The following is a 14,554-nucleotide window of genomic DNA, read 5'->3' as shown; positions in this document are numbered from 1 at the left end:
CCGGTTAGTTGACCAGTAGCCGAGATACGATAAAAAAATAAGTTGAAATCGACATGAAAACTAGAAGAACAGAGACAAAAAAGTGTAAAAAGTGATTGATGTCACTGCTGTGTTAATATGAATTGTTTGCATTTGTTTTAGGTCTTAATGCATGTTAGATATAATGGTATATCATCATCTTTATAATTTGGTAGTTGTGAAGTTTGAGGCCTCACCAATGTTTGCCATATCTAATAAACTGGATAGCCTGGTTTCTTCAATGAAAGGATTTGATAACCATATTATATATGAGAAACTGATAACCATTTACAGGAATTAACAAGCATTGATGAGTGCAGTTATCATATAGTATTGACTTATGGGTACCCAAAGGAGGCATTGACTCACAGATGTGTTTTTAATGTAGTTAAAGCACTAATTCAGACCTTGTCAATGAAAATAAAATTTTATACAACCATGATAATACAAAAACAGAGTTAAATGAGATTTCATGAATAGTTTGGACGTTTCTGTAACTTGGAAGCATTAAAATTTTCTTTGCAATGTTATTCATAATAGGTCTACACTATTACTATATCAAATTTGAGTAATATTCTTACCCTGCCTTAATGGGGCATGCCCATTTTTTCGCTGTAGAGTTGAATGAGTAATATGTTAAAAAAAAACGACTATTAAAATGGTGACAGACTTGATAATAAAGAAATATGTAGGATAAATTATACAAACTACCAAAATTATTAAAAAGCCTCACTCTTTTTAAAAGATATATTATTCCAACCAATATTTATAGAAATGTCCTTGGGTCGTATGGATTATTGATTATTTTTGCATGGTAAAATATAAAATTGAAAACAATTATGGTAATATGTAAAGTTGTTTTGAATTATCCCTGTGCACTCGAAAGTACACTTGCATAATGTCACTTTAAATTTGAGAAAGTCCATTAGTGATTAAAGAGATTTCATTATCAGAATATCAAAATTACGTAAGCTAAGTCAGAATGCATGGATATAAGTGACAAATAGTGAAGTTTGACTTGATATTGTAAATTAATACCATTTTTCATGCATCTTTATCAAATCATGCAGAATATCTAGCTAAATAAAGGCTCAAATTATCAAACTGGTAACTTGTAAGTTTTGCCGTCTTCCATAAATTCTACACAAACATGTTAAATAAATATCATACATGTAAGTGGGAAGTTCTTTTTTCTTCTGGTTTGTTATTTTGATTGGTGCCAGGAACCAACCAGCATTAAGCAATAATTGTTTAAGAAAGTATTTGACACTATCGCTTTATCATTTGTATGACAAGAAGTTAGTAAAATACTTGTGAATGATAATATTGCTACTGTGTTTAAGATATCTTTGATCTTCAGCATGGATTCAGAGAAAGACGATCATGTGAGACACAACTCATTGAACTTACTGATTACCTTGTGAACAACCTTTCAAATGGCAAACAAACAGATCTCATACTTCTTGACTTCTCCAAAGCATTCGATAAAGTAAACCATCTTAAACTCTTAGATACCCTTCAAGAACATGGTGTTTGTCCTCAAATTATAAACTGGATACAGTCCTTCCTTATTGGCCGTAGACAGACAGTAGTTGTGGATAGTGATTAAGTCAGATTATTTGCAGACGACACTGCTGTATACTTAACCATCAACTCCTCAGACCCCCCAACTCTCCAACATGATCTAGACAATATGGTTCTGTGGGAGAAGCAGTGGGACATGGAGTTTAACCCTTCAAAATGCCAAGTCATCCATATCACCAAAAATAAAACCATAATTAAACACAAATATATGCTCCATGGCCAAGTACTAGAGTCTGTTACAAATGCTAAATATCTCGGACTAGATCTATCTGCTGACCTTAAATTTAATACACATATATCTCGAATAACTTCCAATGCAAACAGATCCCTTGGCTTTATTAAAAGAAATGTCATTACTAAAAATGAGAAAGTGAAAGAACTAGCATACAAGTCCCTGGTGCGCCCACAGGTTGAATATGCCTCAACTATTTGGTCTCCTTACACTAAAACCAATATTGACAAAGTTGAGATGATCCAGAGACGCGCAATTAGATGGGTTAAAACGGATAACTCCCCTCACTCTAGTGTCACAGCCATGCAGGAAGAACTGGGCTGGCGATCCCTTGAACATCGCAGATTGGACTGTAGACTGATAATGTTTTATAAGATATACCATAACCTAGTTGCAATAAATCTCCCAACTTATGTTCAAACCCCACATAGATTAACCAGACATATGCATCCCTTATCCCTACGCCAAATACAGGTATCCTCTGACAAGTACTCTTTCTTCCCTCATAGCATTATACTATGGAATAAACTTCCTAGTAACATTGCCACCCTGCCCAACCTGAGTCAGTTCAAACAGGCAGTGGTGGGTTTGCAGTACTAGTCTTACTCCCAGTGTTTTTAAACTATTTTATCTCTTATCATCTTGTTTCACTATTAACATTTTAACCATGACTAGAATACATTTTCAGTCTCACCTTCCAAGCATGTCAATGTTTGGACTTTTCTTTTTTAGCTTTTCTTTTCACCTTTTACTAACAATCCGACGTGCACTAAATTCCTGCCTTTAACACTCGTAAGAGGGGTTGGCAGTATCCAGAGATAGATAGATAGATATATAATATTAGTAGTGTACAACCATTAATTTGGAGGGTTATGACCCATTATTGTATTAGCTATTTTCACGAGTTACAAAAATAACGGTAAACAAAATGGCTGCGCCCATGCAAGTTGAACTCGGATTTGTAGAAAATGTTGAAGAATTCTTACTTAAGAGTAGATTTTTTCCTAGTAAACTAGGCGGTAGACCAGCATGGTTGGCACTTGAGTCCCTCCCAACCACAGAGGAGCTGTCGTGCTGTGAATGTTCTCAGCCGACGTCATTTCTTTTACAAATATCATCGCCCATGCCTCAGAAATTGGAAACTTTCCATAGAACTATATTTATATTTGTTTGTAGTAATCCTAACTGCTGCAAACCAAATTCAAACAAAAATTTCCATGTGTTCAGGTCACAGTTGCCTAGAGAAAATAAGTTTTACAGTACAGAACCGGCTCCAGAAATTCCTGAAGAGAATGAAGTAGATGCCAGCAAGTGTAACAAGTTATGTGTAGTGTGTGGCTGCCTTGGACCAAAAACTTGCAGCAAGTGTCATAAGGTAAACTACTGTTGCAAGGGACACCAGGCTCTTCATTGGAAAAAGGGACATAAAGCCAGCTGTAGTTCAGGCAAAGGTACTATCATTGGTCCAGTTTGGGCACAGGACCTGTTCCAACTCATTCAATGTCGTTTTTCTAGAAAACCCGCAGTTTAAAAGACAATAAGCTGCCAACATATTGTTAGACACTTATTGCTTTATAATATTATTAACACATTTCAAATGTCAGAAACATTTCAATGAAAATTGCATTAAGGAAACTGGAACTGGTCCTTTACCGGAACTGGTTAATTGACTGTACATTATATAGTCTCGATATTTCAACTGCAAGACGGACTGATTTTACAAACTGATAAACATTGATTTCGGTCTGAGAGGGCCACTGTCTTTTATAAAATAAAAAGTTCGGGACACAATTTGTTGGGTACATGTATATTAAAATGTGACTGGTGAAGTGGTAATTTATTGCAGTGTACACGTTGCATCTTTTGTTGTGTTGACTTTAATCTCAATGTATTTTGTTTTTCTTTTTGAGCAAATATACACTGCAACATGTATAATAGTGTGAGTAAATTTGAATATTTCTTTTGTAAATCTATCATTGGAACAGCAGCATTAGAGTCAAACATGTATGTTTTACAAGTGTATATCTTTGCAGTGATTTTCCTGCTTATAATACAGACTCCGATAAAAGGCGTCTTCCCAAGTGAAATTTTCTTAAAAATCATGCAGTTTTCCCAAAAATCTGAATTTAAACCTGCTTCTTATTTCCCAAATTTGCAATTTAAGTGATAATTTTTCCCAAATCAAGAGGCTAAGGCCTGAAAAATCACTGCTTTGACTTATTAAACTTTGAAATACTTGTACTTGCTTAATCTTACATGTAGACAGAAGAATAATAAATGGTAGGATTTAAAGGTTAGGTGGACATGAAAACCTATAAATAATAATTATGGAATATTCAAAGTAACAAATTGTATTTTTCAGATGACAATACAGACTTGAGTAAATTTGAATGTTTGTTTCCTGAAATGGAGATTGTCACAGAAACTGAAAATTATCAACCTGAAGATGAAGTAGAAAAGACTGATAAAGAGAAGATGAAGGAGTATGCCGAGTACTTAAAGACAGAAAACATGTCACAAACATGTGGTGAAATGCCCGAGGCCGAGCTGCAGAAAATGGCCAGTAAGGAAAGTGAAAATGACAAACAGTTGAGGAAATTTAAGAAAAGAATAAGTCTTGAACCTGAACAGGTAATGTTTTACGATTGGCAACAGCCTTAAATCAAAGAAATGTAATACTTGTCAGATAGTTAAAGTGAAAATGAACTACCATTTGACATCATTATTTTGTAGTCTGAAGTCACCGTTAACAGCAGTCATGACTACAAAATATAGGGTACTATGCTAAAATACAGAGCAGTAAACACTTCATACTAAGAGTCTATGATGCCGATGCAATATTGTGGTTATCATTTAGTTCAATATTTAAATCTTTCTATAACAAATTGTTAAAAGCATTAAATTGATGGCTCTTCTGCATTCATGATCAAGTAAAATCTAATTGCTTAAAAAAAGCAGGGTAAACACTTCACACTCTAAATTGCTGATTCTACATTGTGGTTATCAGTTAGTTACAGATTTAAATAATTTAATTTTTCACAAATTGTTTAATGCATTAGATTAATGATGATTCTTCTGCATTCCTGATTAGGTACCCATTTCCAGTAAAAATCCATTTGAGCATTCGCACAGTCTGATCAGGATCCATGCTGTTCGCTTACAGACCCTATAACAAGTAAAGAAACTGATAGCAAACAGCATGGATCCTGATCAGACTGCGCAGGCTGGTCTGGATCCATGCTGGTCGCAAACCCATTATATTGGTTTTGTCGTGACGCAGCTCATTTTATTGTGTTGTAGGTGCTGAGATATGATAAAGGACAAGAGCCATTGTGGATTGCTCATGATCCAAAACCGGATGTGATACCGGATTGCAAATGTGGAGCCAAACGGCAGTTCGAATTTCAGGTACTTTAGTTTCATATTAATTCTTACTTTTACTAACGATGAAATGTGAAGGAGAACATATTTTTTAGGGTAAATCCTTCTCTAGACAGCATAATTAATTTTAATTATCAACATGCATTACTAAAGAAGTAATGAAAAAAAAAAATTGATAAAAATTTATAGGTTAATTGGGTTAAACTAAGGCATGTTTACTGTAATTACATTTTTCTTTATTTGCTAAGAGCTAGTGATAATTAGAACTGCTTCTGAAGTTTTCATAATTGAAATCATACTTGGAAGATTTCAATAATTTTATTTCTAATACAAGCCTATATGGACCAGTATCTTTATCTTGACCATTTAGATGTTATGTATACCGTTAAAAAACAAGCAAAATTTGGACATTTGACCTTGAAGATCATGATCAAGGTCATTTATGGATGAAGTTAGTGTGGTCTACTGAAAGGTTTTGTCCCAAGGAATGTTGTGGCCAAGTATGAAGACAATACACCAAGAAATAAAAAAAGTTATGATCAAGGTACAAGTTTGCGAACGGCAATGGCAACGCCGCCAGGACTATAACAATACCTCTACTTTTTAAAAAAAAAAAAAAAAAAGTTGAGCTAAAAAGACAATTATGTACCTTGTATTGAGATTAATCTTCATTCTATTTTGAAGAGGACAAAATCCTTTTTAAAAACAAGCTTGTTTAAGCTTGCACACCATTACGATGGTACTTTGATGTGGAGACTGTTGAAACCTTTAGTCTGCTGGACAGGAAGTATGAAGTACGACTATTTTGTCATTACTACTGTACAGAGCCAGGCCTGTCTGAACATCCTTGTATTCTGGTCAGGGATTTACCGTTTATAGTGTTGGTAAATCAATTTGTGTATTTTGATATTGAAATCCCTTGACCTTCGAATGGACTGTTCCAAATTCAAAACACAGCAAGTCTGTTACACAAATTCAGCAGGTTTTATTATCTGCCCTGAATAGATCTGTCGGTAATTTTTTTTACTATTTTAATTTTGTTTTTCTTGCCCTTTTCCAGAATTTGTTTTCATTGCTCAGGAGTGATCTCCCTTTTCTGGATTTTTGTTTATATACCATTTTTTCTTTCATTTCAGGTCCTTCCCACTTTATTGTCACACATGAATGTTGACAAGGTTGGTGTCAGTATAGACTGGGGAACTTTATGTGTGTACACATGCAGTGAAAGCTGTTCTATAGGAAACACATACAGTAGAGAATACCTCTTCAAACAGGATGTTGTCTGAAAACTTGCAAGTTCAAATTTGGACATACAAAGAGATAACTTTATATGTAGTTTTAAATGTTATTTTGTGTGGCGGTGTAGCAGAGTGGTTAACATGTCAGACTAGAAATCTAAATTGCTAGCCATGTGGGTTCAAACCCCGTCAGGGGCAAGCTGTTGTTTCCTCGAGCAAGAAACTTTTCACTCATTGCTAAGAAGTGGTTAATTTCAGAAACGGATTCGAAAGTGTTTCAATAAGCTTATTGCTTCCAACACAATCAAACTAAAATAAATTTGTATAAACTAACTTTACATATTTAGATTGCTATTGGTCATTGTTCAGTTTTCTTTGCTGGTTTAAATGCTTCAGGAGTTGCATTGGTCATCTACTTATAACTAGTCATGAAAAATCTCTTTACAAAATCTAAGGACTATAGGCCAAATAAAATACAACACACATTTTGATTGCATAATGATAAAACAGTAGGATTATATTCTCGAGTTTTGCTAGAAGTAATTTTTAGTTTGCTTTAAAAAATACATCTATGTCCAAGTTCTGCTTGATTTATACAGCATGTCTGCAATATATCTCTTGAGTAAAACATTAAACTTTGATGTTTCTTTGTTCAATATTGAATAGAAAAGCAACAAGGAATTTATTTTAAAAACTTTATTTATTTTCAAATAGTTTCTGTTTCCATAGTTTAACAATTTTTGTTCCCATATTGTAACAATTCCTGTTCTTACAACATATGACGAGGATTTCAAGAAATTCAGGTACCGTATTGATGGATACTTGACAAATGAAAAAAAAAACTTACAAAAAAAGAAATTCTTTATACAATGTTTATCTGTCCAGCAGAAAGTTGCACACATCTGAATAAAAACAACAACCAAAACAACTGCCCAGACAGCCATAGCTAAACAAAACTTTCCAATCATTTATTAGTAATATCTGTAGAAAGTCTTGAGTATCAATGCAGCAAAATTTCATGGAAAATGATGTCTATTTTATTGGAGAGAAATTTGTGAAAGTTGAAATGTATGATGAGGGTAAAGCATATATTGATAGTCAGTTTATCAGACCACCATAATTTTCGGTTTTGTAAGTAAATCACACAGGAAATTGTTAAATCTGACTGGGTCTTGACAGATAATGTATTTGCCATTTTCATCATTGTTATAACTGTGTTATATTAATTCAATATTCCACATACTTTAGAAATATACATGAAAAGGTTTGGTAAAAAGAAACATTTTTGAAATAAATTCAATTAATCCCCAATAAAAACAAAGCAAGGCAGGTTTCGTGAATTGAATATTCTTAATATTGAGCCAATCAAAAATGATTTTGGACTAATGTAGTATCACATTTAACTAGAATTGACTACTGTTAACACACCGATATATTAAGTTTACATGTATATAGTTTGTAAGCTCTAGTTTAAGTTTGCAAATCTCATATTTGAGTATAAAATGGATATAATGTGCCCTGCAAATGTTTAGATGTTGTAGAAATACAGAAAGTAGCATTACAGAGGTAGCCTTGGGTACATAATGGTTTCTTTGCATATCTTGATTAACAATCTAGCCATGCAGCACAGGAAAATATATCGCCCTTATAGCCTAGACGTCTATCTTATTCCGTCACTGGCATTTGGGGATTCTGGGATACACAGTGTTGCTCTAATATTGTGGAAATGTCCATATACATACAACTATCTAATAATCTTTAGACAGAACCTTGGATAATGCATGTGTAAATATGTGAAATCCACTGATAAGATATTGTGATAACATAATGAACTATTGCTTTAATAACTATGAGGAAGTAACACTGAGCCTTTCACAAGATCCTGAAAATAAATAAAATAAAAACATTGTAATGTTATGTGTTGAACAAATAAGCATGCATATAAATGGAGTAAAAGTTATCTAGTATGAATGTGAAAATAGTTTATGCTCTCAGGTGTTAATAGATTTAAATGACTGCATGTTGGAATATTAGTCACATCAACACTGTAAGGGTCAAATGGTGACTTTCCAGCTTTACTGGTGGAGGAAAACTGCAGGTGCCCATTTCTGCATTATTTCAGGCACAAGTTGACACCTGAATAGAACCATAGACATTCCATTAACTGAGCTGGATAGCTTCTTCACATGAAAGAGTCCATTTACAGATGGGATTTGAATCCACAGCAATGAGGTGAGAATGATCAGTAGTTAGTGATCTTAACCACTTTGGCCACGGGGGCACTGTGGCTAGATTTAACTAAAAGCAGCTTAAAGGATAATTTGTTTCAGCAATGATTAGTTACAAATAGTAAATATCCATAACATAAAATTACTCGAGTTAAAAGTAGTGAAAGGGTGGGATCTGATCCCTATTACAGAGATGTTTCACATACTTTTGTAAGATTCACAAATTACCAGACAGCCCGACAGACAAGGCCAGACCTTTATCCCACCATATTCAACCAGGGACTATAAAAATACCATAATACAGTATGGCGTACATGTATCTACAATATAGGTGAGTAGAAAAACTGGTTAAATAGCTTACAGCATTTTCTTTCAATCTAGCCGTCCAGTCATAATCCTTTAATTTAGGAATGACTTTTAGTAATACATCTGTAGCTCTCTTTGAATTTTCCGCAAAAGTTTTCATCACATTTTCTACATTCACCTGAAATGGGAAAGTAAATGTTAGAACAAGTCACAAGAATTATTTGCATGTATGATAAACACAATACTTGTTTCTTTGGTTTTCCCATTGTCTTTTAAATCTAATATTGTAATTTATTACATTCTTATATAAAATATTGAGAGATATTGATGAAATAAAATGCACATTTTTTTTTCATTGAAAAAAAAAATTATTTTTCACTGCATTGAAACATATTTTTCCTTACTGGTATTTTAACTGGTGTCTAACCAGACAACTTTCTTCAAAATTCAGCCAATGCACAAAATTTAAGTCCCCCAAATTGTAATGTCAACAAATATAAAAATGTACAAAATAAACAGAAAATTCAAGTTTTCTATAAATACAGGATTAACTTTCATCTTGTGGTATGAAAATTGTTATATTTCACTCAGGGCTACCGAAAATAAATCCTGTGTTTATAGAAAAAAACATGAAAAATCCTCTATTTATAATAAGAAGACTAACTATCAGGTCAGCTCAATACAACCTGATGCATGGAATTTTGTTGGCCAGGCTTTATATAATGATTACACTACTAAGGTCATTTATTGACTTTCCAACTTGTACTTGTGGAAATAAAGCAAACAATTTTATTATTATCAACTTGCAACAGATGCATAATGTATAACAAGATTAGAAAGAACAAATAAAATGAAAAGCATTATTAAAGTAAAAGAAATTTTTTAAACACCATTCATCCAAATGGCAATATCCAGTGAACATAATCTCTATCCTGCAAAATCATTATTATTCCTTAGGAACTAATTTTCAAGGTTTTTCATGGATAAATCCATCCTTGAATTGAAGATCCAACAAAACTTCATTTTGTCTGCTGTAAGATTATTTTGCATGACATTATTTACATATTACCTTTTGGAAAAAACAGTCCACAAATTAAAGACCACAGAAAATGTACCTTGTGATAAATGAATGTTAGTGAATTCACAGTATTACAGAAAATGAAACAGATATTTACTGATGCAGTGTCTTCTCTCCAGCTATCATAGTCTGTAACCAAACCCATTGCTGCATAACACAGTCCAGATTCTCGTGCTAACACAACCTGTTCAATTATAAATTACATATACAGTGGATCAATTTTTAGAGGATATTGAATGAGTGTAAGTTCTAGAATGAGCCCAGTATTATTATATTATTATTGGAGTCTCTGACAAGTATATTATTTTATTTAATCATTTTAATAAATTCAGTAATGTTTCTACATGAATGTAAAATTCTATTTATCATCAGACTTCACGAAATATGTCGGCCCGACAGACATGCCCGATAAATTTTGATTAGGTAACTGGTCTGATGATTTTTTACTCCGAATCGGTCCGGCTTTTATCCAAGTCGCATGTATACAAAACCTGGGAAAAATCGAAAACCTATGTCAGAGGAGCGCACAGAACAGCGGTAAATGGATGAAAAGAATAGACCTGAGACAAAATTTAATGAAAAATTGAAGCAGGACTAGTTGGGGTATTACAGGGAGGAGATGAAAATGCGCTGTACAAACTGTGCTGAATTTTACGGCAAAAAAATTAAAACCAAAGTGTCTTAGAAATACAAACACAAGTTTTCCAATGATTATGATTAATTTTATTCGGTCGGACAGATTTTGTTTCAGTCCGACAGATTTTCATGGTTTGTCAGACCGAATGTCTGACACTTTTTTTTAACTTTCCGGAAGTCTGTTATCATATAACCAAAATAAAGTGTTTGAAGTGAAAAAGATCCATTTTTCAATGATATAGCGACTAAAGAGTAACACTAACATGTAGAGCATATTTAGACTATGTTTGTATAACACAAATGATGTCATGTCAAAATATATGCACAGCCATGCAACACCGTATTTATGTAGTCGAAAAGGCTGCTCGAGTACGTGATTAAAGGTCATAGCATTAGTGAACATTAGGTTTAATACTGCATAAATTGCACACGGCAATCTCTAAACTTAACTGTGAAATTTTCCCTAAAAAGTGTAAATGGCTTTTATTCAGATCAAAGGATGAACAAGTCCATTTTAGTGCACAAAGAGTTGAGATACCTACCTCAGGTACTGTTGTCATATTGATACAATGTGCTCCCCAGAAATTCCACATTTTACTCTCAGCCTTAGACGAGAACCTTGGACCTTCTATTGTGAGCATGGTACCACCTTTATGCACATTATATCCACATTCCTGGGCTGTTTTGTATATAAACTACAAAGAATCACACAATTTAGGCTAGAAAGTAGATATATCAAACAAAGACAAGAGATCTTGCCATCCCTGAAGTTTCAAGTTGGTATCTCAAATACTGTTTCATTTATGCCATGGACAAAAATTAAATTAATATTTCAATGGGAAATAACTCTCACTGATGAGATCTACCAATCTGTTATGTTTCAAGTTAATACTTCAAATATATTTTGTACCTCTTCAGTCAGTTATGCCCATGACAAAAATAATGTATGAAAAAATACAAAGGGCAATAACTCATTAATTATGCAAAAGCCGTTGTTTCCTTGATCAGGCACTATATCTAGTCAAAAGTGTAAAGTGACACATAATCTTCATCTGGTCTTATCCAGAGTTGGTTTTTAGCTGGAGTTATTTGTAGTATAAACTTACATCACTAGTGATAGGACAGAAAGGTTCGGCTAAAGGTATATGACAGATACCTGCAGGTCCCCCAGTTGTACCATCATAGAAAGTCTGGTCCCGATGATGTGTTCTGAAGAGGAATGTCTAGACAGTTAGAATTAAATGTATATTTTAACAGCAAACCTACTGAATATTTGTAATCACTTTGTCCTGCTTTGAATTCTTCAAAGTTTTAGGCTTTCGATTAAAAAATTCGGTGATTAACAGTATATAGCCTACAAATACAAGTTCAAGCTAAGAGTAATACACGTCAATACCAGGACAGGTTTACAATACTTTCTTAATGTCTACTAAGTTGGGTCAATACTTGACCAGGACCAATAGCCAAGCTAGATTGTACGAATATGCAGACTGGCTATATACTTGTGGCATAGGCTAACCACTTTTCGTTCCAGCAGAGTAAGGGTTGAATTGATCATAAAAAGTAAAATTCATTGACATTTTCAGCAACAAAATACATTTTACTAGATCATCACAATAAATGAATTATAGTGCAACCTGGACAGATTGGTCTTCTGTTGAACAACAACTTCTTCACAACTTAAGGTTCACTACCTCCCAAACTAAGACTTCATAAAGAGCATCCCTGGCAAGTAGTTAATGTTACTGACTTCAAACCACTTGCCCCTCATTGATTCACTGCTGAATGACCAGTAATGTGTCAATGTGCCCTAAAACACAACCTTTACAGAGGTTGTACTGTATTAAAATAAAGCATACCTGTCAATAAACTGATCAAGAACTACAATATCTCCTGGATGAATGCCTTCCTGTAGTGATCCACAAGCTGTAGTAACCAGGATGTGAGTACAACCTTCCTCCTTTAGAGCCCAGATGTTGGCTCGGTAGTTGACCCTGCCAGGCATAATGGTGTGACCACGAGCATGTCTGTAATGTTTAATACACGTGCAATGTGTAACAATAATTTTTTATATTTCATGCACTCATGACTAAATCATTGAAAACAAAAGAATAGTCTATCTATAGAATTCATTCTATGAATACATGGCTTAAAAGCCCACTATGCCACGTTGTTTCAATTTTTATTTCTCAAAAGCTTTTTTATTTTTTGTGTCCTATTATAGTTTCCAAAAAGTTACTAATTGGACAATTACTTGACCATCTTTAGTTTTTGTAGCTTTTTAGCAATGAGTAAAGTTTTATAAGTATTTTGTATGGAAGTCAAAATACTTTTATGACAATTGACAAAAAATAATATTTTCAGCACTTCTTTCTTCAGGTGATAAGCATGTAACATGCTCTTAAACCATTGATAAAACATTATAAAAACTCATGATAGGCCTTTCTAAGCCAGTCATTATTGCTGCTTGCAAAAAAAGTAGATTTTTTACCTTGATAATAAGACACAGTCAACATCTCCGATTTTACCAACAACGAGAGCATCCGAGGGCTGATAATGATAAAATAAACAATTATTATATTCAAACTTAATTTGTACTTGTACAAAATATACTGTCAAATAGTTGATCAAAACATGCAAAAATAAATATTCACGTTATAATTTCTGAATTTCAGACGAGGGTAGCTTTATGTTTTGACGTCGGGTTTCTTTTGTAGTAAATAATAATATTCAATTTAAGACAAACCTGTTCATCTTAAGTGTTCTAAAAATAATATACTTATATATTTACATACACAATACATATTACAATTTAAAATCAATTGCCAGGATTTCACACTTCCCTATATGAATGCACATTTGATTATTTGAAGTGGGCCATGCGGCTGGCTAATCGTATATAAAAACAATTCAAATCTACTCAGCTGGCACTTTTTCAAGTTCATGTATTGTTTATTTTGATATGTATAATCACAAGCATTACATACCATTCCATATGGTGTAGCTGCAACTTCATCCGTTTTGTCTTTAAGTATATCAGGGTTACTGAGACCAGACCCTCCAATGATCCCGACCTTGAATAAACATTTTTAGAAGGTACAATGTACATGTATACGATATAAATGTACAATATGATAGTTACATATAATACATGTAACAACATTAAAACTTAAAGTACTAAAAGAGAGCAGCATCGGTGCTTGGTTTATTCCTTAAGTCTCTGAAATTAACCACTACAATGCTAAAAATACTTGAAAATGGACTTGTCTACCTTTCAATCTGGAAATTACATAATAATTTTGCAAAAGGAGAAGAAAAAGTTGATGTAAATTGACTTTGGGGGGAAATTGGGTAATTTTAAAGAATTTTCTTTAGGGAAAGCAACCCTTAAATGACCCTTGTTATAGAAAGAAATATGACCCTGCTCTGAGTCTAATTCATCCATTAATTTTGAGTTGCATAGATTCATTACATTTAATCATTAAATATAACCAAATAAATGCTATACCTTTATTTTCACCATTATGTGTCTCACTCTGCAATAAAGATAGATAACTATTATAAATAATCTATATATAATTATACACACAAATCAATACACTCAAGATCTGTTTACTAATAATTGCTTGGAGTCTCTTGTCATAATCATCATGCATAAAAGTTCTTAAATTTCTTTGCAATATAGACCATCATATATAAGTGTCACAGAGTGAAAAAACTTTGCAGCCACACAGGCTCTAGGATCCCAGAAACCTTGGAATACAATGTACCACCTTCAGCTTTAACTGTTTAATGATCAGCTAATGAGTCAAATACATATCTTCTCCCCTGACTACTGAAAAGTTCTATACAT

The 14,554-nt window shown here is 33.3% G+C and overlaps 2 protein-coding genes across 3 annotated transcripts in view; one reads left to right on the top strand and one right to left on the bottom strand.

Annotated features, from left to right (window-relative positions):
* The first annotated feature begins 2,732 nt into the window (after nt 1-2,732).
* On the top strand, nt 2,733-7,003 carry LOC132724531 (programmed cell death protein 2-like). The gene is made up of 4 exons (XM_060709401.1): nt 2,733-3,285; nt 4,197-4,465; nt 5,135-5,242; nt 6,352-7,003. Exons 1-4 carry the CDS (start codon nt 2,763-2,765, stop codon nt 6,499-6,501), a joined length of 1,050 nt encoding a protein of 349 aa, XP_060565384.1. The 5' UTR covers nt 2,733-2,762; the 3' UTR covers nt 6,502-7,003.
* Nucleotides 7,004-7,665: 662 nt separating this feature from the next.
* Nucleotides 7,666-14,554, bottom strand: part of LOC132724542 (S-methyl-5'-thioadenosine phosphorylase-like) — an 8,656-nt gene continuing 1,767 nt past the window's right edge. For both annotated transcript variants that reach the window (XM_060709412.1, XM_060709421.1), the window contains exons 2-10: nt 14,210-14,237; nt 13,689-13,775; nt 13,193-13,251; nt 12,561-12,728; nt 11,808-11,910; nt 11,244-11,396; nt 10,163-10,249; nt 9,043-9,165; nt 7,666-8,335 (exon numbers count right to left, since the gene is read on the bottom strand). In XM_060709412.1, the coding sequence (XP_060565395.1) occupies nt 8,294-8,335; nt 9,043-9,165; nt 10,163-10,249; nt 11,244-11,396; nt 11,808-11,910; nt 12,561-12,728; nt 13,193-13,251; nt 13,689-13,775; nt 14,210-14,224 (837 nt within the window). In that variant the 5' untranslated portion in view covers nt 14,225-14,237 and the 3' untranslated portion in view covers nt 7,666-8,293. The remainder of the gene's footprint in view (nt 8,336-9,042; nt 9,166-10,162; nt 10,250-11,243; nt 11,397-11,807; nt 11,911-12,560; nt 12,729-13,192; nt 13,252-13,688; nt 13,776-14,209; nt 14,238-14,554) is intronic.

The sequence above is a fragment of the Ruditapes philippinarum genome, unplaced genomic scaffold (assembly GCF_026571515.1).
Source record: "Ruditapes philippinarum isolate M1 unplaced genomic scaffold, ASM2657151v2 ctg1432_1_1_1_1, whole genome shotgun sequence".
In the NCBI taxonomy this organism is placed as follows: domain Eukaryota; kingdom Metazoa; phylum Mollusca; class Bivalvia; order Venerida; family Veneridae; genus Ruditapes; species Ruditapes philippinarum.
This window is presented reverse-complemented; position numbering and strand designations above follow the sequence as displayed.